Source organism: Labrus mixtus, chromosome 14 (assembly GCF_963584025.1).
Source record: "Labrus mixtus chromosome 14, fLabMix1.1, whole genome shotgun sequence".
NCBI classification, from domain to species: domain Eukaryota; kingdom Metazoa; phylum Chordata; class Actinopteri; order Labriformes; family Labridae; genus Labrus; species Labrus mixtus.
Genome location: NC_083625.1, coordinates 21551133 through 21576168, shown reverse-complemented (window position 1 = coordinate 21576168; position 25036 = coordinate 21551133). Strand labels below are relative to the sequence as shown.

Genomic DNA, 25036 nt, shown 5'->3' with positions numbered 1-25036 from the left:
TGCCTACCGCCCTCCCGTGTCTTTCATTGTTATCGTGGTCAGCCTCAAGTCGGTAACACAGCATGATCCTGCAGTCTGAGCAAAGATCGTAATTATCTATTTAACTCTTTTTTTAATCGAATTCAAGATCAAATGTCAATCATAAATCTGTCAAACCCACTCTGAAGCCCCGCCCCTCTAATCACCTTACAGCCAATGGGAAGGCTTACTGTGTTGGGTTCTAGACTCTGATTGGCTGCTGTTGATTGGCTGCCTATGGGACAGAGCGGTAGAGAGAGAGAGAGAGAGAGAGAGAGAGAGAGATTTACTATCATACAGAGCATGTTACAATCGGAGAGAGCGTGCGCGTTCAGTCCGAGTGGCGGGAACAGAGAGAGGAAGACTGAAGGAAACTCTCTGAAGAGATAAAAACAAAACGAAAGATAAATAATCAGACTGAGAAAGTGACACATCTTCTTTTTCTTCTTCTCTGGTTTTTGCTCTCCATGGCGGGCTCCTCTACCACCCCTCTGTCCCGGACCTCCACCCCTCCCACCGACCCCCTCTTCCACTCAGACCCGCCTTACAGCGCTCCCAACCTGGCCGGCTCCCCGCGCCTCCCCGCCGCCCGCCTGTCCGGAGCCTTCGTGAGCGGCAGAGTCCCGCTCGGTGTGAACGGGACGAGCGGCGGCGGTGGAGGCGGCGGAGCGGCTGGCCCGCACACCGAGTGTAAGATGGTAGAGGTCCACGGCGTGAAGGTGGCGTCGTTCACGGTGAGCGGCGTGGAGCTCATCTGCCTGCCTCAGGTGTTCGAGCTGTTCCTGAAGCACCTGGTGGGCGGCCTGCACACCGTATACACCAAGCTGAAGCGGCTCGACATCTGCCCGGTGGTCTGCACCGTGGAGCAGGTGCGCGTCCTGCGTGGGCTCGGAGCTATCCAGCCCGGAGTGAACCGCTGCAAGCTTATCACCAGGGCCGACTTCGAGACGCTGTACCGGGACTGCACCAACGCCAGGTGAAGGGGGCACACCAGAGCGCGTACACACAGGTTTAGGGTCACTATAATTAGTTCAAAGGTTATAAAATAGTGATATTATATCATATTATTTGTATTAGTTTATAGGTTATAACTTATAATATAGATAGGCTATTATTGTATTATTATTAGTTTATAGTGTTTCGCTTTTTATTGAACGTTTTTAATGAAGTAAAATAAGACTTTAATAAATAAAACACTATGATAAAGTTAATATGAGATATATAAAGAGGAGTTATACAGTGACTCATATGAAACTCATTATGTTTAAAACATTATTATATTCAGACTCAGGATTGTGATATATATTTAATGATATAAAATAAATGATGTTATTATTCAGAAACATGGAGCCTCTTAACAGGATGAAAAACACAAATATTAAAATTATTATAAATGATAATGATGATATAAACATTTAAATATGTCATCATATAAACAGAAGCAGACATTAAATTAAACATGAATCTGGAGTGTTTCTGCATGCTTTATTATACAATGATTCATATTCATTTAATATCTACAAGCCGACATGAGATAATAATCTATATTTATTAATACATTTAACTCTTCATTTATATGTTTTTTAATGAAACAAACGAAGAAGAAAAGTTGTGGTAACGGATCACTTTGATTTAAAATCAGACGATAGAGTTTATAAATCTTTAATTATCTCTTCGGGTTTATTTTACACGTTAACATTTCAGTCATTTAAAGTATTTATACCAACAAATCATCAAAAACATTTCAGAGTGATCTAAATGTTTTAAACTGAAAGATGAGTTCACTGACTTTAATCATGAATTCATTTATTGATCTGTAAGGAGCTCTGATGTTCTCGTCCTGACAAGACGTGGATCATTTTTTCAGAAAGAACCTTTTGTCAGGAAGTGACATTATTTAGACAAGTGGTCAGAGCTCCTCTCAAGCCCCGCCCACTTGTCTAAAGATGGTCACTTCTGGTTTTGAAAAATAAAGGCGACCATGATGTTAACTTAGTAAATAATGGTCCAATTAGAGTCAAAGAGACCAGAAAGGGGAGGAGTTATGGGCAAGGATACCTGTAATTGTTACCATGGCGGACAAAAAAAAAATCTATTTGGTTTCATTCCACTAAACGCAAAAACATTTCCCTGAGCGTAAAATCATTTAACTTGAAAAACAAGACACTTTATCTTTTTCGTGTAATGTTTTTGCAGTGCACCTTCAGGGCTTTCGTACAGTAACACATAAACACACATTTTATTTCCCCTCAGATTTATGTTTGTGTCGCCCCCAGGTGTGTGTTCACACGGGTGTGTGTGTGTGTGTGTGTGTGTGTGTGTGTCTGTGTGTGTGTGTGTGTGTGTGTGTGTTTTCAGTGTGTGTGTGTGTTTGAGTTTACAGTGTGTGTGTGTGTGTGTGTGTGTGTGTGTGTGTGTGTGTGTGTGTGTTTGAGTTTACAGTGTGTGTATGTGTGTGTGTGTGTATGTGTGTGTGTGTGTGTTTGAGTTTACAGTGTGTGTGTGTGTGTGTGTGTGTGTGTTTGAGTTTACAGTGTGTGGGTGTGTGTGTGTGTGTGAGAGAGACTGACAGCGTCTCAGCTTTAATGTGAACTGACAGTTTGTGTTAATCACCTTTAAGCTCTGATCCTTATTATAACGATCATAGCTGTGTTTGTGTGTGTGTACGTTTTCACTCCCACTGGGCATTAATGTAAAGGCATATACTGTTAGTAACTCCGTAATAATGCAGTCTAAAAACAGAATGAACCAATCACAGAGCAGCTCTCAGGTATATTAATGACTTACATTAGGAGAAGAAGTCCAACGGCTGAAATGAATCTGACAACAAAACAACATCAAAACACAGATAATGTCTGCATAACAAGTCTGACATCAGAGGAGACACACAGACACACACACACACACACACACACACACACACACACACACACACACACACACACACCCGTGTGAACAACCCCGTGTTATTATTAACTGTAGCTTTAACTCTGAACACTCTCATATGGGAGGTTATACCTGTGTGTGTGTGTGTGTGTTTTATATAAAGGACATTTTGTCCCAATTTAATTAGGTGTGGAATCCCCCCCCCCCCCCCCCCCCCACACACACACACACACATTAAATTAAATTCCTCTGTAATGCGTCTGTGTGTGTGTGTGTGTGTGTGTGTGTGTGTGTGTGTGTGTGTGCGTGTGTGTGTGTGTGTGTGTGTGTGTGTGTGTGTGTCTTTGGGCAGGCGGGTTGTCTCAGATCTGTCAATCAAACATTGACCTGTGTATAACCCTTACAGCGTGTCCTAAAAGCACGCGAGAGAGTGTCAGCGCCAAAATCAGCTGATTCTGTTGTTCTTATTGGAGTGTCCTAACTGCACACGAGTGAAGCAGAGAGAAGCAGCACGCTGTTTTTACCATAACACCCTTTGTCGCTCGTGTAGACGGACAATGAATGAGGAGGCTCGACAAGCATGGCCCTCTCTCTCCTCACTTAGCAAGGCTCGTTAGCTTGTTAGTTTGTTGTACAAAGTGGAGATAGTGGAGCCTTAATATTATCCACATCATGATTGAAATGTTGACCTTTGATAAGAATTTAGTTTTATGTTTTTGCGGCCTGCAGGTTAAAAGACGTCTTGTTTCTTTATTATTTTCAGTTCTCGCCCCGGTCGTCCTCCGAAGAGGACGCTGGGCGTGGCCACAATGACTGACGGCTCCAGACTCCTTCCACATGGTCTGATAAGCCCCGCCCTGCTGTCACAAACAGGTGAGTGGAACATAAATAACTTTTTGTTAGAGGGAGTGCCCGTCAGCTCAGGTGTAAGTAAACAACATCCTCTTGCAGTTTCAAAATAAGAACAGAAATATATTTAAATTATATTTATATTCAGACACCTGCAGGTATCTGTCAGTCTGATGCAGTGTTACTGTGTGTGTGTGTGTGTGTGTGTGTGTGTGTGTGTGTGTGTGTGTGTGTGTGTGTGTGTGTGTGTGTGGGTGTGATTAAAGCTATATTTAGCATGCTTAATTAGCAGATGTCAAAATGAGTGACAGATTGAGTCTGACCTGAAGCAGTGTGTGTGTGTGTGTGTGTGTGTGTGTGTGTGTGTGTGTGTGTGTGTGTGTGTGTGTGTGTGTGTGTGTCTTTAATAATCTGTAGAGTGAAGCAGATTAAGGTGATTTTATGAATGTGACTTAGTGTTTGTCAGTTGGTTATTCATGTTGACAGTCTAAACGGTCGTTCAGAGTGCAGAGCAGAAGGGGAGCTCTCACTGTTTGGATGCACAGTATGTTTGTATGTGTCGACTCTTCAGTAGAAAACTCCGCTCTTTCTTCTGCTGAGGAGGAGACGAGCAGCGCAGAAGAAGAGGGTGTGTGTTCATGAGAGTTTACACATTTCTGCTGCTGTTTGAAACACACCTGCTACAACCAAACAGTCGGACATCTTTACAAACTAGATCATTCTCTCTTTCTCTCCGACGTCGCACTTGGACTTCGCAAAAACCAACCTTGTGCCTTGTGTCCTATGCTCGGAGCAACACACACAAGCGCACGCACGCACGCACACACACACACACACACACACACACTGAAACACACCCTGCTTTTTATTAAAAATACTCAAACTGCCACATTTGGTGACCGAGGTCAGAGACGGAGAGATCAAACACTGAAAATGATTAACTCTGCGCACACGCACGCACACACACACACACACACACACACACACACACACACACACACACACACACACACACACACACACACACACACACACACACACACACACACGCACACACGCACACACACACGCACACACGCACACACACACATAAAGTTAATTAAATGTGGTAAAGGTTGGGGTAAAAGAGAGGATAATGTCTTGTTGTCCTGTGAGACTCAATTTCTTCACGCAAATCAGACTCCTGAAAAACTTGACGGTGAAACAACAGAGAGAGAGAGAGATCCTCCTGAAACAGGAAGCAGCAGCTCTGTGCACAGCCTCCTTCAGGTTAAAGCTCCTCATCAAACAGGAAGCATCAGCTCTGTGCACAGCCTCCTTCAGGTTAAAGCTCCTCATCAAACAGGAAGCATCAGCTCTGTGCACAGCCTCCTTCAGGTTAAAGCTCCTCATCAAACAGGAAGCATCAGCTCTGTGCACAGTCTCCTTCAGGTTAAAGCTCATCATCAAATGGGAAGCTTGGTGTATGAGAAGATGTGCGACTCTATAAGCAGCTCAGATGCTCGTCTCAGTGATGAATGAGTTTTTTCACTCTGAGTGCACAGCAAACTGTTTCCTGTGTGACAGGAAATAAGAAGAATTCATCAAAGTGACGTGTGTGTTTACAGTTCAGTGTGTCCTGTTTCTCACCTCACTGAGCTCTTTAACTCGTGCACTCATACTGAGATTATAATTTTTTGGCCACAACCTCAGAGTGATGTCACTTTGTAGGCTGATGACTTGTCCACTTAATGACCATATTTGGACAAGTGGGCGGAGCTGAAGTGGAGCGGAGGAAACCCTCACCATAGACTCCGATACAATCAGACTGCTTTTGTGCCCCTGCTGGACATTAGGCAGAATACAGGTGAGGGATTTCACTTTGAACACAGAGAGGTGGCGTCCATGTCTTCTATACAGCTTGCTGTTTAAATATGAATTTGAAAGATGTTAATGATAATAAAATAACCTTTAAATAACATCACAGTCATAGTTTGAATCATTTAAATCTGAATCTATAACTGATTGTGTTTGTTCTATTAGTCACGTGATTTTCACTGATTCTTTCTGGTGACAGAAAGCGTTGTCCTCTCTGGTACTTTTTTTACGGTGGTCAGGAGGTGTCGGGTTAACTCATCTCCAAAACGCATGAACAGAAAAAACAAACACCTCATGATTCCAAATGACTGTTTGCATGTGTATCGCTGCTGTTTGTATTCCTGTTGTGTCGTTTGAGTCTTCTTTGTTAACGCGGTTGGGTTGTTTCTTTTGAAAAGCATTTTGGATATTCAGCTGACACCTCCTGGCCACTGTTCTTTGCCCTGATAATCCTAGTACTTACAGAAGCAGCCTGACCTAACCCCTAAGCCTAACCCTAACAGCCTTATTTATTTATTTTCTCTACAAAGCAGTGCTTCTTTCATGTTTCCTTCTGAACTTTGTGAACAAGATATAGAAAACATGTTATTTTTTATTTAAACTGTTAATCACAAACTTATTCATGAAATAATAAAAAACCTTCTTTCAGTGGATCATGTTTTATTTTGGTGGAGTTAACAAACCACAGTTTAAAGAGGAACAACAGCAGCACTTTCTTAAAGAGTACCAGAACCATAGAGCATGTTATAAAAAATGACTGTGAGTCATGAACTGATCTGAAGTCAGCCTCCGTCTCCCGACACTCAGCGCTCCACTTTCAGGAGCTCAAACATCAAAACATCCAAATCTGCTGCAGGGAAACAAAAAGAACAAAACTTTCTTTGTTTTTGTTCAGCCAGCCGCAGGGTCCCTGCCCGTTCGTTAGCTCCACTCCCTCGTTAACACTAATTTAATTAATTAATTAATTAGAGGAGGCGATTAATTAGGTCAGTGGCTGCAGGGAGAGAGAGACGGTCGAGAGACAGCCACAGTCACAGGAGACACTCAGACTGCAGAGGGATTAATTATTAATCAATCAGCAAATCATTAAATCTGAAACATGTGCAACATCTACCTTCATGTGAAGTCTGAAACATGTGCAACATTTACCTTCATGTGAAGTCTGAAACATGCAACATTTACCTTCATGTGGAGTCTGAAACATGTGCAACATCTACCTTCATGTGAAGTCTGAAACATGCAACATTTACCTTCATGTGAAGTCTGAAACGTGCAACATTTACCTTCATGTGAAGTCTGAAACGTGCAACATTTACCTTCATGTGGAGTCTGAAACATGTGCAACATTTACCTTCATGTGGAGTCTGAAACATGTGCAACATCTACCTTCATGTGGAGTCTGAAACATGTGCAACATTTACCTTCATGTGAAGTCTGAAACATGCAACATCTACCTTCATGTGAAGTCTGAAACATGTGCAACATTCAACTTCATGTGAAGTCTGAAACATGTGCAACATTTACCTTCATGTGGAGTCTGAAACATGTGCAACATTTACCTTCATGTGAAGTCTGAAACGTGCAACATTCAACTTCATGTGAAGTCTGAAACGTGCAACATTTACCTTCATGTGAAGTCTGAAACATGCAACATTCAACTTCATGTGAAGTCTGAAACATGTGCAACATTTACCTTCATGTGGAGTCTGAAACATGCAACATTTACCTTCATGTGAAGTCTGAAACATGCAACATTTACCTTCATGTGAACAGGTCACCTGTCAGTGTCTCATCTGTGGACTCACCTGTGTCAGGTGTATTGACGTGTCTTCCCTCTGCAGGTCTGACGGCGGCAGCGATGGCTGAGGCTCTGAAGCTGCAGAAAGTGAGGATGATGATGGGTTTCCATGGCAACAACGATCATCAGCGACATCACAATGGGGTGGAGTCAGAGAACGGCGACACACGTAAGTTGTGACATCATCAGCAGTGAGTAAACATGAAAGAACAGGAAGTACTGAGACTTATCCCCCTCCCCTCCAAAGTAGGAGGCAGTGAAGCATCATGGGAGAAGGAGCAGCACCTCCTCTCTCCTCCTCCGTCTTCGGTGGCGCCGCCTCCTGATTCAGCATCGCTTCACCTCAACACTCTGCAGCAACACGGCGCACTATTGGCCAACCGTGAGTCCCAGTTTTCTAACTTAGCTTAGCTTAGCATCCTAGCATCTCACTATGTATTACATTACTACTCTGTGTCTCTGACTCCACCTCCTCAGGTCTGTCTGACCTTCCTTTTATGGTCATGCCCCACCACCTCCTCCCTGTGGGCCTGCCCCCTGCCAGTGTTGCCATGGCGATGAACCAAATGAGTCAGCTGAGTGGTTTCGCAAACTTGGCCGCCATGTCCCAGTTTCAGAGAGAAGAAACCAAATTGACTGTAAGCTAACATGCCTAGTGCTAATTCTAACAGCTAACATTAAGAATGCTAAAAGCGTAGATACCCTTTCATAATATTTACTGTTATATCCTATACTATTAGAGTTAACTGTGCTGTTGCTAACCGAGATGTTGATGTTGTGAGTGCTAATGATAAATATATAAATGCTAACAAATAAATCTGGGACACTTTGGATTAAGCCAAAGCATGGGTTAGGCTAGTAAAAAATATTTAATGCTAACATAGCTAATGCATTGACATTTGTGCTCCTAATTAAAAAGAAAATGTTAATAGTGCTAATGCTAACCCTCAGACTCTTGTTCAGGATACTCCCCCAGGAAGCCCCTTCGCATGCCCCTCCCCCAGTGATGACGAGCTCCTTCCCCTGGAACCAACCAGCCAATCACCTTCCAAGGCATCTTCATCCTCCTCATCATCACCTCTTCCTGCAGCACACACACCAGAGCTAGGTCAGCACACACACGCACACACACACACACACACACACACACACACACACACACACACACACACACACACACACACTCTTTATTGTTCAAATAACATTTTTGAATAAACACATTTGTTTAACTTTAATGATACAGGCTCTAACTGGCTAAATCTGGTAGCATCACTGTGATAGGCTGAAGAATGAGAGGGTGGTGACATCACTGTTGAATACAAAATGTCTAGAATTAAATACGTTTTAGGGCTGTCAAATGATTTTTCTTTTTAGTAATGATTAATCACATTTTTAATGGCATGTTTGACAGTTTTCTTTGTGATGAATATTGGTGTGTTTTTATACCTGTGATGAATGAAAGTAACGGGTGTGCTGTTGTTGTGACAGACAGGGAGCCTGCAGAGAACAACATGGCGGAGATGTTGAAGGAAAAAGGTAAACGTGTTTGAGGACAGATGGTCTCAGAAACAGAAACATGTCTGCAGGCGCTCGGACTCCACGCTGTCTCATAACTTATTCATAGACACTCTGTGAACGTCTCCATCTGAACACATGACTCCACTGTTCATCAAGTGTACACCATTATGAAGTATGAGATCAGAGGACGAGATCAGTATGAGCAGGGCTTAACTTTGATTTGAGTCTATCATCAAATCAAATGAAACCTGTTTGTAACCACGGCAACAAAGAGCCCTACACACCTAATGTTACATAATTTAGACTTTTTAATTATCAAGAACTGCAGCAAACTTCTGCTCAACGTATGAACGTTTCTGTTCAGATTTAGACAGCGTGCAGGACACACACATGCACACACACACACACACACATGAACACACAGTAACACACACACACACACACACACACACACACACACACACACACTCACACACACACACACACACACACACACACATGAACACACACACACACACACACATGAACACACAGTAACACACACGCACACATGAACACACACAGTTCCACACACATACACAGTAACACACACACGCACACACACACACACACACACACACACACACACACACACACCAAACTATGATGTTAAGTAATTACTTTTCTCTTCCTGCAGATGGAGCTCTGTTGCCCTTCCCCCTTATCAAAACGGCTTGTGAGAAGCTTCCATTCACCTCTCAGTCACTGTCAATCAACCATGCAAACCCCGCCCTCACTCCATTCCTATTGGCTGAGGGCCTGTCGTCCATGGAGACACTGCTGACCAACATTCAGGTGACCTGGACATAATGTGGTCAAGAGGTCTCATTACATTAGTAATGATGCTGATAACGTAGAACTGATAACATAGAACTGATAACATAGGAACAATAAGTTAGAGACGATGATGTAGATCACAGCACAGCACAGCTAATGTGGTGAAAATGTATAATTTTAAATAATTGTAATTAATTATATGATTTTATTTTGGTTATGTAGAGAAATTAGTATGATGATCATGTAGAGCTCAGTGAACCCTGTGCTCAGTACATGTCTGTCACTCTCAGGGTCTCCTGAAGGTGGCAGTGCAGAGCGCTCGCTCTCAAGACAAACAGAACCAGACGGAAAGAAAGGAGTTAAAACTGGAGCTGGAGAGAGAGAGGGGCGTTCGACAGACTCTACAGAGACGGCTGAGCTCCGAGCTACAGACACGAGGTGAGACAGGTCAGACTGAGGTGAGACAGGTCACTCTGAGGTGAGATAGGTCGGCCTGAGGTTAGACAGGTCAGTTTGAGGTGAGACAGGCCACTCTGAGGAGAGACGGGTCACTCACTCTGAGGTGGGACAGGCAGTCTGAGGTGAGACAGGTCATACTGAGATGAGACAGTTCATACTGAGGTGAGATAGGTCGGTCTGAGGTGAGACAGGTCACTCACTCTGATGTGAGACAGGTCACTCGGAGGTGAGACAGGTCACTCTGGGGTGAGACAAGTCACTCACTCTGAGGTGACAGGTCATACTGAGGTGAGACAGGTCACTCACTCTGAGGTGAGACAGGTCAGTCTGAGGTGAGACAGGTCATACTGAGGTGAGACAGGTCGGCCTGAGGTGAGACAGGTCATACTGAGGTGAGACAAGTCATACTGAGGTGAGACAGGTCACTCACTCTGAGGTGAGACAGGTCATACTGAGGTGAGACAGGTCGGCCTGAGGTGAGACAGGTCATACTGAGGTGGGACAGACAGTCTGAGGTGAGACAGGTCATACTGAGATGAGACAGTTCATACTGAGGTGAGATAGGTCGGTCTGAGGTGAGACAGGTCACTCTGAGGTGAGACAGGTCACTCACTCTGATGTGAGACAGGTCACTCGGAGGTGAGACGGGTCACTCTGAGGTGAGACAGGTCATACTGAGGTGAGACAGGTCAGATTGAGGTGAGACAGGTCAGATTGAGGTGAGGCAGGTCATACTAAGGTGAGACAGGTCAAATTGAGGTGAGACAGGTCATACTGAGGTGAGACAGGTCACTCACTCTGAGGTGAGACAGGTCAGTCTGAGGTGAGACAGGTCACTCTCAGGTGAGACAGGTCATACTGAGGTGAGACAGTTCACTCACTCTGAGGTGAGACAGGTCATACTGAGAGGAGACAGGTCACTCACTCTGAAGTGAGACAGGTCAGTCTGAGGTCAGATAGGTCACTCACTTTGAGGTGAGACAGGTCAGTCTAAGGTGAGACAGGTCAGTCTGAGGTCAGACAGGTCACTCACTCTGAGGTGAGACAGGTCACTCTGAGGTCATGTTGTGGTTATAAACTCTTCAGTGGGTTTTTTACCGTAAACCTCAGAGTAAAGTGGACTCACATATTAAACATATATAATAGATTTATTAATAAAGTGGTATAACATACTGAGCTGTCATTATGACTCCTGTTTGTGTTCAGCTTCCATCCAGAGGAGGCTGAAGAAGGAGAAGAAGGCCAAGAGGAGACTGCAGGAGGCGCTAGACTTTGAGTCGAGGAGGAGGGAGCAGGTGGAGAGAGTGCTGCATCACTCCGACCCCCTCACAGGTAAACACCTACAGCAACACACACCTCCTCCTCCTCTTCTTCTCTTCCTCCTGCTCCCCCTCCTCCTCCTCTAACATCTGTTTGTGTTGTTCAGACGCAGAACTTCCTGAGAACGAGCCGGAAAACAGACCAGAGAACTCGACAGCTCAGGGTAACACACACACACACACACACACACACACACACACACACACACACACACACACACACACACACACACACACACACACACGCGCGCACACACGCACACACAGACACACACACACCACGGGGGAGAGCCAAACATAAAAGTTAGAAATCTGAATAAATTAAAAAATGCTGATTTCACGTGTCAAGTGTTTTAGTTTTTTATTTTGAAAAATGTATAAATTAATAATTTTTTGGTTTATCAGAGAAGCGACCATTCATCAAACCTCCGATCCTCTTCTGAGACATCACAGCTGTCAGGAGGAGCGAGGGAGGAGGAGGAAGGAAGGAACCTAGGAGAAGGAGGGAGGAGAACAAGGGGAGGAGGAGGACAAAGGAAGGAGGAGGAACATGGATTGAGGGAGGAGGACGGAGGGAGGAGGAGGACCAAGGGAGGAGGATGGAGGAGGAAAGAAGAGGAGGAGGATGGAGGAACCAAGGAGAAGGAGGGAGGAGAACCAGGGGAGAAGGAGGACAAAGGAAGGAGGAGGAGGATGGAAGGAGGATGGAGGAACCAAGGAGAAGGAGGGAGGAGAACCAGGGGAGAAGGAGGACAAATGAAGGAGGAGGAACATGGACTGAGGGAGGAGGACGGAGGGAGGAGGAGGACCAAGGGAGGAGGATGGAGGACCAGGGGAGGAGGAGGACAGAGGAACCAAGGAGAAGGAGGGAGGAGAACCAGGGGAGGAGGAGGACGGAGGACCAGGGGAGAGGAGGACAGAGGGAGGAGGACCAGGGGAGGGTGGAGGAACGAGGACCTGGTGAGGAGGAGGATGGAGGACCAGAGGAGGAGGACCATGGACTGAGGGAGGAGGGAGGACTGAGGGATGAGGAGGAGGGAGGACTGAGGGATGAGGAGGAGGGAGGACTGAGGGATGAGGAGGAGGGAGGACTGAGGAATGAGGGAGGAGGAGGATGACTTAAAACAAGAATAAAAGAACAAAGAACTACAAATCCCATCTTCCACTTCTCCTCCACTTTCCTGTTTTTAAAGAGGATTTTCTAACTGTTACATTTATAATTATTACTCATATAATCTTTATTATTATTAAAGGAACAGAGCTGTGTGGACACTTTGAAGTGGGAGAAGTTTAAAATGCTGATGTCATCAGGTGACACGCCTGCAGCTGAAGAGTACTCGTGTTTATAAAAAGTTTTATCTTTAAGTTAAAAAAAACGTTGGATCTGTGATCTGCTGAAAAGCAGGTGTGGTAGGTTCTCACCTGTAGGGGGCAGAGTTTCTTTACTTTGTGTTTGATGATGGAGTACAGAAGAAGAATATTTTGAAACAGGTAACAAGTCTTAACGAGCTGTCAGCTTTAACGAGCTCAGAATATTAAGGAGTTGAATGACTTATGGTTATGGTTATTTAGGTCACATGACCCAGTGCAGAGTGACATCACAGTGGGCGTGGTCAGGAGGTCCTGAGAAAAGCAGGCCTAACAAGCTCGACCTGTTAATGAGCTGCAGGTTCTGTTTCACTGGTGAGTAGAATGATGAAGCAGTCCCTGTACTGGTCAAACTGGTGTTTTCTGGTATAACCTGAACCAGTAAAAGAACACCTCACTGGTTTATAACTGGCCCAGTCTGTGTTCATACTGGTCTATAGCTGTGTGAAAGTGCTGATGTCACTGGTAATAATGGGAATACAGGCTGGTTATACTGGTTCTTCCTGTACATACAACCAGTCTGTACTGGTCTAACTGATTATGTACTGGTCTGACTGGTTCTCTCTCTACTTGGCTACTTCACCATGCTAACGACTATGCTAAGCTAACCTTACTTCACGTCCAGGACCCGGTTCAGCTCAGAGTGAATCCTGCTCCCTGACTGGTTAAAAAAAAACAACGTGTGTATGTATGTGTGTGTGATGGATGGATGTGTGAATTGTGTCATGACATTAACCTGCTGAGTTTTAGCCTTGTTTTCTTAACACACACACGCACAGACCTCGTTTCCACGGTGACCCAGTTAAGTTACTAAGAACATCCAGCTAACTTTAGTGTACATCTCTCTGACTGTGGCTCTGTCCCTGTGTGTGTGTGTGTGTTGCCTTCTGATAGGTCAGCTCAGTCGACCAGAGAGCGGATCAGCTCATCAAAGGAAACAGATTATGAATATTTATATGATTCTTCTTTCATGAGTTTACAGTTGAGTATCTGAGCGCCTGATCTGTGTTGATGCTCGTTGTTGTTGTTATTTGTTTGAACATTTTATAAACAATAACACTGGAACTATAAACTCTGAAGTTTGATGAACTTTATTCAGGATGATTTTTTTAGGCTGTAAATAAAAACATTAAAAAAAACTAAAACTTTGTCTATGATGTTCGGCCGGCTAAAGAAACAACTTCCTGTTTGAGCCGGAGAGGGGCGGAGCTCTGAGGGCTCGTTAACACCTAATTAATGTCTTCAATCGCACCCAGATACATATTCATGAGCGCAGCTGTCCGTCAACACACACACACACACACACACACACTGGGGCTAATTAGCAAACACTCGTTAGCTTTGTTGACGGTAATTTGGAGGGTTAATCAGTCCGGTTGTCCGTCAAAGTGTTGAACATGTTTCCGTCAACAACAAACAAGCTGCTGCGTCTTAACGAGCTAAATGAGCTCTGAAACAACAGCAGACCCTTAATGAGATCAACAAACACTAATTAGTACAAACATACACACACCTCTGTGATTACTTCCTGTTTCATTAGACTGACCTCTTAATTAATGATGAAAAAAATAATTAAAACATACATGTTGAGTCAGTGCAACGTTTTCTGTTTCACCCTTGATGTCTCTGTCACACACACACCTTTAAAAACTGAACCAGAGGAACACAGAAAAGACGTTTATCAATGTCTTTATTTTTTATTTATGATTCAAATCAACAGAAACTTTAATCTAATGCATCACTACTATTCAATAAGATCACTGATTACATCTCTGACTTTCACTGAACAGACATCAGGTTAACTGTTTACTGTCACAGTCCTTAACAAACACCACTGATCATTACATGTTAAGATCGTTACATGTTAACGACAGGTTGTTACATGTTAACGACAGGTTGTTACATGTTAACGACAGGTTGTTACATGTTAACGACAGGTTGTTACATGTTGACGACAGGTTGTTACATGTTGACGACAGGTCGTTACATGTTTATAACAGATTAATTATCATTATCACTGATATTTCCTCTGATGAGCAGACCGAAGACGACGATGAAGAATTCAATATTTTGGCCTCTTCACATCCACCCTGAAACAACAACACATACTTTACTTTTTTACAATCTTTACTGACTGTTTACAATCTTTACTGTTTATAATCTTTACTGAATGTTTACATATTAGATGAGAAAGTAAAAAGGAAACTCACCCGTCAGCTTCCATCTTCTTCCTCTTCTCAATGATCTGAAACACGAACAATGTGTTGTTTACATTATGTTGTTTACATTATGTAGTTTATATTGTGTTGTTTATGTACGTATTGTTTCTATTTTTTTGTTTGTGTATCTCACCGCACTGATCTTCTTCCACTGGCGGTCCAGTTCGGCCTTCTCATTGGTCTCTTTGAAACGTCTTGTCTTTCTACCCTCAGACATCTTGATGCCGTACTGGAATGCAGCCCTGCAGGGACAAACTTCATCATCAACACACTCTCAGCCAACAGAACACACAGCCTGACAGAGCCTGTCAGTCAGAGCTGAGGGATAACTGGCCTCATGCCTATCAGTCAGAGCTGAGGGATAACTAAGTCAGATGAAGCCCGTCAGTCAGAGCTCGTCAGTCAGAGCTAAGGGCTAAATTGTCTTACTTTGGCAAAGCCTCCTTGTTGTTCATGTAGTCTGAATATTCCTCCTGAGTGTCAAAGTCCCAGCGACCCAACGGACCCTTCTTGTTGCCCTGAAACACACACACACACACACACACACTTTTTACGTACAATGTGAGGACCATCGATCTGCTCATGTAGAAAAAGAGAACAGAGCAATTCTTCAGTTAGTGGGAATTCTAGTTCACCTGGTCCATCTTGCTGTAGTCCACCTCCTCATCGCTGTCCACAGCCAGGTCGTCCATCCTACACAAACACACATTAACACAGTATAAGTATTCTACAACAATGACTTATTTGTGTGTCTGTGTGTGTTTGTGTGCTGGTTTTTGCATCATTGGGTGGACGACTACTTTTCCAATCGGGGGACAAAATAAGATTTAATACAAACACAGAAATAATGTTCTAAAAATGGTGTCTGACCTCTGAAAATGTGTGTATGTTTTCAGAACACTCTGTGTGACTCCACCATGCCCCTAGTGGGCATGTGGAGAAAACAACTATTGTGTTGTTTCTTGTAGAGCATCAAAACACTGGAACAAAAACATGAAGTCAACACATAAGCCCAAAAACAACTTTACAGCTGCAGTTCCTCCTGTATCCACTAGGGTCTGTCTCATCATTGTGACAGGTATGAAAGCAAAGTATAACAAAAGGAGAGTTGTTAAATCATTTAAACCTGTTAAATAAAAGCTGTCAGTGTGTTAACTTCTTCACAGGAAGTAGCAAACATCTCGTTACCACTGTTAACTAAACATTTTCACCTGTGCTATCAAAGACGAACATGTTTAGAGTGTGTGTGTGTGTGTGTGTGTGTGTGTGTGTGTGTCTCTTACGTAGCAGGATAACACTCTGCGTATGAGTTCGATCCTCCAAAGAAATCTCCGAGCTGCTCTTTACCGTCTCTCCTCTGAGAACCCGTTCACACCGGTTAAAGAACAATAATACACAACACTACACAACAACACACACACATACAAAATTTAACCCTTTGTTTACTGAAGGATATGGTTCCTGGCTTTGCCACTGGCTGCCTGCTGCTCCTGCGAACTTCTCATTGATAATTTTAATCTGATCTCTCACCGAGCCCGGACCTGAGAGAGAGAGAGAGAGACAGAGAGAGAGAGAGAGTCAGAGAGACAGGAAGCGAGAGAGACAGACAGGAAGGGAGAGAGAAAGAGAGAGACAGGAAGAGAGAGAGAGAGAGACAGGGAGAGAGATAGACAGGAAGAGAGAGAGACAGCCAGAGAGAAAGAGACAGACAGATGAGAGATAGAGAGAGAGAGAGACACACACAGACAGGGAGAGAGAGAGAGACAGGTTGTCTCGTTAGTTAACTCGTCAATTCAGTTGATCGTTACAGCTCAGAGTTTGTGCTGTGGTGATGTTAATAAGGTATCGTACCTGTATCCACCTCCATGACCTGCAGACAGACACACATATCAACGTTAAGTAAATAAAAACAACAACAACAACAACAACTACAACAACAATAATAATGTGAGAGTGACCTGGTGTTCGTCTACTCTGGGTTTCTCAAAGTAGTTGTGTCTCCGGCTCTTGCTTTCCTCCTCCCTGTCTCTCTCTCTCTCTCTCTCCCTGTCTCTCTCTCGGTGGCGCTCTTTGTCCTTGGCGGGTTTGGAGGACGAGCTGGCAGAAAGGATGTAGTCCCCGATGTCGTCAAAGATGCTGAAACACAGACAGAGTCTCACTCGGACCGAGAAGTGAAGCTGAAAAACTGAAACAGAGTCACAGCTGCATGTTTTACTGACCTGAGATCAGCCTCTGGAGCACGCTTCTCATCCAGTTTACCTGCAACACACAAACACACATTAACAGCACAGAAACCATGGTAACCAGTTTGAAATTCTGGCAGGGGACCTCAGGTACCTTTGTCCTTCTTCTTGATCTTCTTGTGTCGTGTTCCCTGACGTAGGTACGACAGGATCTGAGTCAACTTCGAGATGACGATGTCATTAGTGGTGAGAGTCGTCTGAGCCTGGACACACACACACACGCACACACACACACACACAAGGAAATGAGTGTGGTACAGTTGTCATGTAGGTGTGATGTACAGCGGCTGTCTGTTCAGGTGTTGTGTCAGTACCTCCATGCTGGGACAGTCGGCCTTGCTGCGGATCAGAGTCGTGGGGATGTCAGTGTCGGTGAACTCGTCATCCAGGTCGACCACGTACGCCATCCTGCCGGGCAGGAAGAGCTCGTTCCTCTCCACCACCCCGGTCCTGAACACCACCCGGTAGATGTTCCTTCCTGAAGGCGAGAGGGCGACGACACAGTGATTGGAGTTTAATGAATGAGTTATGTTTGAGTCCTGACATATCTGTCGACTTTTACCTCAAACTTGAACATTGGGACATTTTCTTATCATCACTTTGACCTTGAAATCAAATCAGTTTCTCTCCTCACACGGACTCTTATTAGAGTCTGAAGCTGCAGACATCTTTCCATGAATAACTCCAGTCATCAGAGACGACTCCATCTGACTCACCCATACGAGTCTTAAACTCAATCTTCTCCTCCGGCTCCACGTCTTTCCTGACACATGGACACACAGAGAGAGCGTGAGGTCAAAGGTCACACAGACAGACAGTTTATAGACCTAAGCTAAAATCATTATCCATGTGAGTGACAGGTGAGTTCCACCAGACAGGTGTAGAACTGAACATTTACCTGATTGTTCACATGGAAACAACGCCACAGGTGTGTTATGACATGTGACCACAGACAGCCAATCAGAGTCTTTTATTTCAAATCATCTTGACTATTTCAACAAATGAAAACTTACTTTGCTTCTTTCTGGACTTTCTCCATCATGTCTTCTTCTTCTTTCTCTTTACTGGTGATCTCAGCTCTCACCTGACACAGACACACACAGGTTAATGCTGTACAGACAGGAGAGTGTCTGTTTTCCTGACTCTTGCCAATGCCCTTGAATACAGCGTGTCTCACCTTCTGCAGCAGAGCGAAGTCCAGACCTTTCACCAAGTGAGTGTGCTCCATGTCACCTCCCAAAAACTTAGACTCCTGGATCAGCTGACGACGCTTCTCTGCTGCAGACTTATCCCTGACACACACACACACACAAATAAAAAAGCATTAACACAGATATAAATACACACATTCAGGACGTCAGCAGCAGAAAACATGTAAATGAGCTCTGTTAGCATTATTCTACTTACGCCTCAGCGGTGGGTCCTACAGCTCTGTAGTTAGCCGTGGTGCTGATCAGCTCGGTCTCCTCGTAATCTTTGTTGACTCCGTCTCGCCGCTCTCTCGCTCTGTCTCTGTATTTCTCAGCAAGCTCTCTCTCTCGCTCCATCTCCTGCTGACGTAGCTTAGCATAGTAGCTGCAAAAAAACAGATAAATTAATTCTCCATAATCAAAAACCGGATCAGAAGCTTAAAGCATCTCTGAAGATCTGTTTGTGAACTTTGGTGTCAAGCATAGCTCCAACAATAAAGATCTAAATCAACCCTCACCTCTTCTTCTTCCTCCTCCTCGCTGCGGGATCCTCATCCTCGTTATAGTCCCTCGGCATTCTGGGGGAAAAAAGTCAATCATCATCATCACCGCCACCATCACTGCTCAGACAGCAGGTGTGTTTTCTGACACTCACTCATGTTGTCTGGACTTTGAGGGCGGGGCTGAGGAGGGCGCCGCCCGTGGTGTCATCAGCAGCTTCCTGAAGTCATCATTGGTCAGTTTGGACCTAAAGACACAAACACATACACAATAACTATCATCCATTTCCTGGATTCTGGCCCTGACTGTACAAAGGTCTTTACGCTAAGATGTAACTAATGATGTCATCATCAGAGAGGTCAACCATGAGTCCTGAAGCTTCAGTCAGACATGTGAGGTGTGCTGAAGGCGTGAAGAACGCTCGGCGTGTGTCTGCTTCAGTCACACCAACAGATTGAGAAGACGTGAAAGTATCTTCATGTGTTTATTTATTCCCACGTCGGTTCAGACATTCAAATAACAATCGATGCATCTTGTTTACGTCGACGTGACGACTTCACACTTCAAACATGTCAAAAGGATTTCATCACAATAATCAGCTTCAACTGCTTCAAACATACTGTGGGAATAACTTTAGTGTTTGATCTTATCACTGAAATGGTTTAATACGTGACGATCTGTAATGGCGGATCACTTTCATTCTCCCAAACGTTATCACAGCAAGAGTCTACATCAACATATTCAAACCTCATTCAGCTGAAGATCTCATGAAGAACGTTCACAGGGAAGAATTCATTAAAATGTTTTACAGCAAAGACGTCACTGTCACCCCCCAAGTCATCACTTTAGAGTCAGTTACCATGGTGATCTAGTCAGGTGGGAGGAGAGTCAGCTCCATGATACAGTGAACAGCCAAGGGTTAGATTCTGATATCACTCAGGTACACCGCTCAGGTGTGTGTGTGTTTGTGAGTCTGTGTGTGTGTGTGTTTGTGAGTCTGTGTGTGTTTGTGAGTCTGTGTGTGTGTGTTTGTGAGTCTGTGTGTGTGTGTGTGTGTTTGTGAGTCTGTGTGAGTCTGTGTGTGTGTGTGTGTGTGTTTGTGAGTCTGTGTGTGTGTGTGTGTGTGTTTGTGTTTGTGAGTCTGTGTGAGTCTGTGTGTGTCTGTCTGTGTGTGTGTGTGTGTTTGTGTGTGTGTGTGTGTGTGTTTGTGTTTGTGAGTCTGTGTGTGTGTTCGTGTTTGTGAGTCTGTGTCTGTGTGTGTGTGTGTGTTTGTGAGTCTGTGTGTGTGTGTCTGTGTGTGTGTGTGTGTTTGTGAGTCTGTGTGTGTGTGTCTGTGTGTGTGTGTGTGTGTTTGTGAGTCTGTGTGTGTGTGTGTGTGTGTCTGTGTGTGTGTGTGTGTGTGTGTGTGTGTGTGTTTGTGAGTCTGTGTGTGTGTGTGTCTGTGTGTGTGTGTTTGTGAGTCTGTGTGTGTGTGTGTGTGTGTGTGTGTGTGTGTGTGTTTGTGAGTCTGTGTGTGTGTGTGTGTGTGTGTGTGTGTGTGTCTGTCTGTGTGTTTGTGAGTCTGTGTGTGTGTGTGTGTGTGTGTGTGGTGTACTCACTGAGCAGCAGCTCGGTGGTCGTCCACTTCATGTCCCTCAGGAGCCAGAGGGTTGGAGTAACTCTCAGCTACAAATAGAAACACGTTTGAACACATTACTGTCAGGTATCTCTGCACATGCGCATACAGCGTTTGATAACAGTGCGCTGTTTGATGTACACGGTTGTTCTCGATCCTCAGAGACCTCAGTCTGTGTCGATCAGCTGTTGGTCTTAAAATGACAGAAATGTAAACGGGGTTTGGTGAGATGTAAGAGGACTGAAGAAGAGGAGAGCTAGGCTTAGCTAACAGGACCTCATCTGGCTTCAAGAAGAGTGTTTCTATGTTTATATCAGCCTTGTTAGTCTTTATTAGTGAGTACGTTCAGTGTTAGTCTCCAGAATTAACTGATCTGTGTTAGCATGTTGAGGACGCAGGCTAATACATATCTAACTAACAACACATGAGCAAACATGAAACTTACTTTCCGGCATGTTTGCGTTGTGTTTGTCCTCCTCTTCACACTGACTCTCTCTCTCTCTCTGCTCCCGGATCGATCAATTAAACTGAACGACTCTCTCTTTGTTTCTAACTGCGCTGCTGCTTCGTTAGCTTAGCAGCAGACCTCCGCACAGTTTGTTTGGATGCTGCGTCACTTCCGCCTATGGGGAACGACTTCAGAGCGTCACAGCGCCTCCTGCAGGCCGCACGGAGAAACACACGAGGCAGAAGTTGAAATAACGTCCTAATGGCGTAAATATGTTTACAGAATTATTAATAATTTCTTTCTCTCTGTTCAAGTGAATCTCCGTTAGTGAATAAAACATGTCAATATAAATAATCATGAAACTGTCATCATGTTGTGTTTCTTTCCGCTCTCACATATATTATGGACTTGTTGTAGTGCTGGTTTTTAAACTATGAATGTGTTATAATTATAACATGTCTTACTCTGTTATTGAACTCTGCAGCTTGTAGGTGGGTGAGTGTTCCTGTGGTGTAGCGCTGCCCCCGTGTGGTTATCAGAGTCACTGCTGCAGGTTCTCAGGGTCCAGCTGGTGTTTCGGCACACGCTTTGTTATATATCATCTATTTAATGGATAAGGTGAGGGCAAACATTTCACACACTGTTCATCTTTTAATTCTTTTGAGTACATTTCATACACATGTAGGTAGGGAAACAGTAACATCTCTTTATATGGAAATAGAATGTTAGACTGTTTTAATTCATATGTAGAAAATCCAAATCTATACATCTACATGTATATCATCACCTTTTAAACATCTCCTGGCTCCTACGGTCACCTGATTGTTAATGTTTTTCTATTAATAATTCAGCTTGTTTTGCATCCTTGTGTTGAATAAAGAGGAATAAGTTCCTTTCTGATGCACAGACACATCCTTCTATGATTTAAATATTAACATCCACACAGATTCACTCATCGTAATAACTGAAGTTATAAAAGAGTTTGATCTTTAAAGAGAGTCATTCAAATCTGTTAACGTCTTTAATCAGGAGAATGACAGTGACCTCTCTCAGTGCAGGTTTGATGCTCTGCTGAAGCCAAGGTTCATCATCGTGATGTTCCTCAAAGTGCAGCTTTAACAGGACGTTTACATTCAAGATGAATCAGAATCAAAAGCAAACACAGTGACCTCAATAATACAGTAGTTTATTCATATCAACACATTTACATCAACTGAGGGAATGAGGCCGGTCTGGACTGAACCACTTCATGAAGGGGGAGTTAGGGTTTGGACTGGACCAGAGTCTGCAGCGCTGAGGCCACCTGATCAGCTGACATGTTGTCCACAGAGACGCTGCTCTCCTTCCCGAAATCTGAACACAAAAACATATTATTGTTAGTGGATGAATCAGTCGTGACTTGTGGAAGTTTTCATCTGAATATAATGTTGATTTCTACCCGTTTAAACCGGACACTGTAAAAATGACTGAAGCCTGAGTGACGTCCCATCGATGGCGGTCTCCATGATGGAAATGCTGTCTCAGTCTAACTTTCAGTCAAACTAACGACAGGATGAGAGCTGGAGCTGAGGCGGGTTTTAAACCTCCTCACAAACCGTTACACCGCGCCCGCCTGTCAATCAGGTCACGCCTTATTGTGAAGTCTGAAATCCTTCATCAAATCAAAACTGATGAGTCATCAAAACATTCACCCTTACAGTGTGTGCCGATCGAGACATGAGCTAATCAGATGTATTTTTTTTTTTTAACCAGGCTGTAAACATGTTAATCTCTGCTGTAAAAACAGGCTTTTAGAATGGGTATGTATGTGACTTCCTGTGCTTCTGCGGCCTTATTCAGCCTCTAGTGGACTCATGTAAATAAAGAGTATAATGCCACCCCCCCTGCACTAAGAGAGCTAGGTGTACTCACCGTATCGGGCCCAGACTCGGGCCTGGACTCCAGAACATTCTCTGATCAGGATCGGGAAGTCCGGGTTCATTTTCTTCAGCGATACATACTGCTGCTCCACAAAGTCCCTGATACACACACACAATGACTTTGTGTTATTTAGACAGTGTGCAGGAGTGTGTCCCCAAGTTTTGATAATTGAAAACGATACATTATCCAACATTGGGTGTAGGGGGTCAATTTTTGTTGCCGTGGTAACAAAACAAAAGTATAATTTACTTAAATCATAAAGTTAAAAATCTGGTGTTATGACGACTCACTCAATTGTAGCATATTTAAAGAATCTACTGACTGCTGCTACTCACACTCTACAGACCAAACAGGTGTATCGTTTTAAAGAGTGACCGTGTTATCTGGAGACTTTCAGCCGATGAGTTTGTAGATACCGTGGTTACAACCTACAAGCTGTTGAAAACTAAAGTATTCTCTTTGTTTATTTTCCATTAAAGACATATCTGATGAATATTTTGACGATATAATAATAATAATGACAACCGAACTAAAAGGAACTCGTTTACGTCCTCAACGAGTCACTGGAAGTCACCAGATAACACGGTCACTCTTTAATCCGATACACCGGAGCTCTGTCAACATTGTATTGAATAATAAAGGATGTCGCTCATTTCAGAACGAGCCGTGATTAACATATTTTATAAATACCTTACAGGACGTTAGCATACGCTAGCTGTTAGCAGTTATATGCTAACTTCTAGCCACTCTGAGGTCATTCTATCGTTAGCATTAGCTAGCTGTTTGTAGCTGTCAGCAGCATTCACAATGATGCTAAGCTAACAGACAACACACTTCTTATTAACGTTTCTGTTAATACACTCCCGGTTTTTCCCGCCTCTCGGGGCCGGCTCGAGACTCACCTCGCACCCTGGCTCGCGGCTGAGCTCTGGCAGAGGTGCACGCGGATCTCTCTGAGGTTTTTGCCCAAAGTGGAGCCGATGCTTCTCACTACGGTGGCCGCCATCTTAGCTCAGTGTTACTGTTTGTCAAGGACGGAACGAGGGTCAGATGGCCCGGAGTTTGAACTGACAGGCACACAGAGTGGACTGTTTGAGCCCGGAGTTTGTCCTCACAGGCACACAAAGTGGACTGTTACAGCCCGGGTTTGTCCTCACAGGCACAGAAAGTGGACTGTTACAGCCCGGGTTTGTCCTCACAGGCACAGAGAGTGGACTGTTACAGCCCGGGTTTGTCCTCACAGGCACACAGAGTGGACTGTTACAGCCCGGAGTTTGAACTGACAGGCACACAGAGTGGACTGTTACAGCCCGGAGTTTGTCCTCACAGGCACACAGAGTGGACTGTTACAGCCCGGAGTTTGAACTGACAGGCACACAGAGTGGACTGTTACAGCCCGGGTTTGTCCTCACAGGCTCACTGGAGACGTTTTTAAAACGTTACTAATGCTTTTATCCTTTATTTTATTGTTACATGTATTTCAGAACTGTGATTTTAAACCATCTCCTTTCATTTTTATAAATTATTTTATTTTTTGTATGTTATAGAATCAGAATCAGATTTATTGGCCAGGTATGCTTACACACACAAGGAATTTAACTTCGGTGAACTGTGCTCTCATATGTACAGGTACAACATTAAATATCAACAATAAACATAATAAGAAAAGATGAATATTTACATGACTAAATATGAAACAGTGCAATGGTGAATAGAGCAAAAGATGCTGACGTAACATGATAATAAGAAAAATGCAGTTATGTGACAGATGGGTCAATTAAGATGTCAATTACAGTATTTACATAAATAAGTGTTTGTATATTGATCATTTAAATTCAATAATATATATATACATATATACCCGTATGAAGCACTTAGTCAACAAAATAAAACCCAAACAATCTTTAATTATATTAATGATGCACTGTAAAAAAATAAAAACATTATAAAAGTTAAAAAAAAACTTGCAAGACAATATTAAGCTGCTTCTAAAATGTTGAAACATAGAGTAA

General features: G+C 43.8%; 3 protein-coding genes across 5 annotated transcripts; 1 reads left to right on the top strand and 2 right to left on the bottom strand.

The window, feature by feature from the left end:
- The first annotated feature begins 344 nt into the window (after positions 1 to 344).
- On the top strand, positions 345 to 12119 carry LOC132988402 (dachshund homolog 2-like). Of its 3 annotated transcripts, none has more exons than XM_061055783.1 (12): positions 345 to 994; positions 3668 to 3777; positions 7452 to 7577; positions 7659 to 7790; positions 7886 to 8046; positions 8372 to 8516; positions 8897 to 8944; positions 9603 to 9760; positions 10033 to 10180; positions 11408 to 11533; positions 11628 to 11684; positions 11926 to 12119. In XM_061055783.1, the coding sequence occupies exons 1-12, from the start codon at positions 486 to 488 to the stop codon at positions 11961 to 11963; spliced, it is 1758 nt and encodes a 585-aa protein (XP_060911766.1). In that variant the 5' UTR covers positions 345 to 485; the 3' UTR covers positions 11964 to 12119. The 3 variants fall into 3 exon arrangements, with proteins under 3 accessions (XP_060911766.1, XP_060911765.1, XP_060911767.1); XM_061055782.1 differs by having other exon boundaries at positions 7656 to 7790; XM_061055784.1 differs by lacking the exon at positions 8897 to 8944 and having other exon boundaries at positions 7656 to 7790.
- A 2442-nt stretch (positions 12120 to 14561) lies between these two features.
- Positions 14562 to 21269, bottom strand: ik (IK cytokine). Its single transcript, XM_061055780.1, has 21 exons — positions 21102 to 21269; positions 20640 to 20706; positions 19196 to 19288; positions 19059 to 19118; positions 18758 to 18925; positions 18528 to 18642; positions 18364 to 18434; positions 18067 to 18113; positions 17665 to 17828; positions 17445 to 17553; positions 17327 to 17366; positions 17066 to 17243; positions 16959 to 16977; positions 16554 to 16648; positions 16391 to 16464; positions 15743 to 15800; positions 15537 to 15625; positions 15241 to 15349; positions 15099 to 15133; positions 14868 to 14978; positions 14562 to 14762 (listed from the first exon to the last, which is right to left on the bottom strand). The coding sequence occupies exons 1-20, from the start codon at positions 21109 to 21111 to the stop codon at positions 14951 to 14953; spliced, it is 1629 nt and encodes a 542-aa protein (XP_060911763.1). The 5' UTR covers positions 21112 to 21269; the 3' UTR covers positions 14562 to 14762; positions 14868 to 14950.
- A 1004-nt stretch (positions 21270 to 22273) lies between these two features.
- On the bottom strand, positions 22274 to 24100 carry ndufa2 (NADH:ubiquinone oxidoreductase subunit A2). The gene is made up of 3 exons (XM_061055781.1): positions 23927 to 24100; positions 23016 to 23122; positions 22274 to 22457 (listed from the first exon to the last, which is right to left on the bottom strand). Exons 1-3 carry the CDS (start codon positions 24028 to 24030, stop codon positions 22366 to 22368), a joined length of 303 nt encoding a protein of 100 aa, XP_060911764.1. The 5' UTR covers positions 24031 to 24100; the 3' UTR covers positions 22274 to 22365.
- Positions 24101 to 25036: the final 936 nt, after the last annotated feature.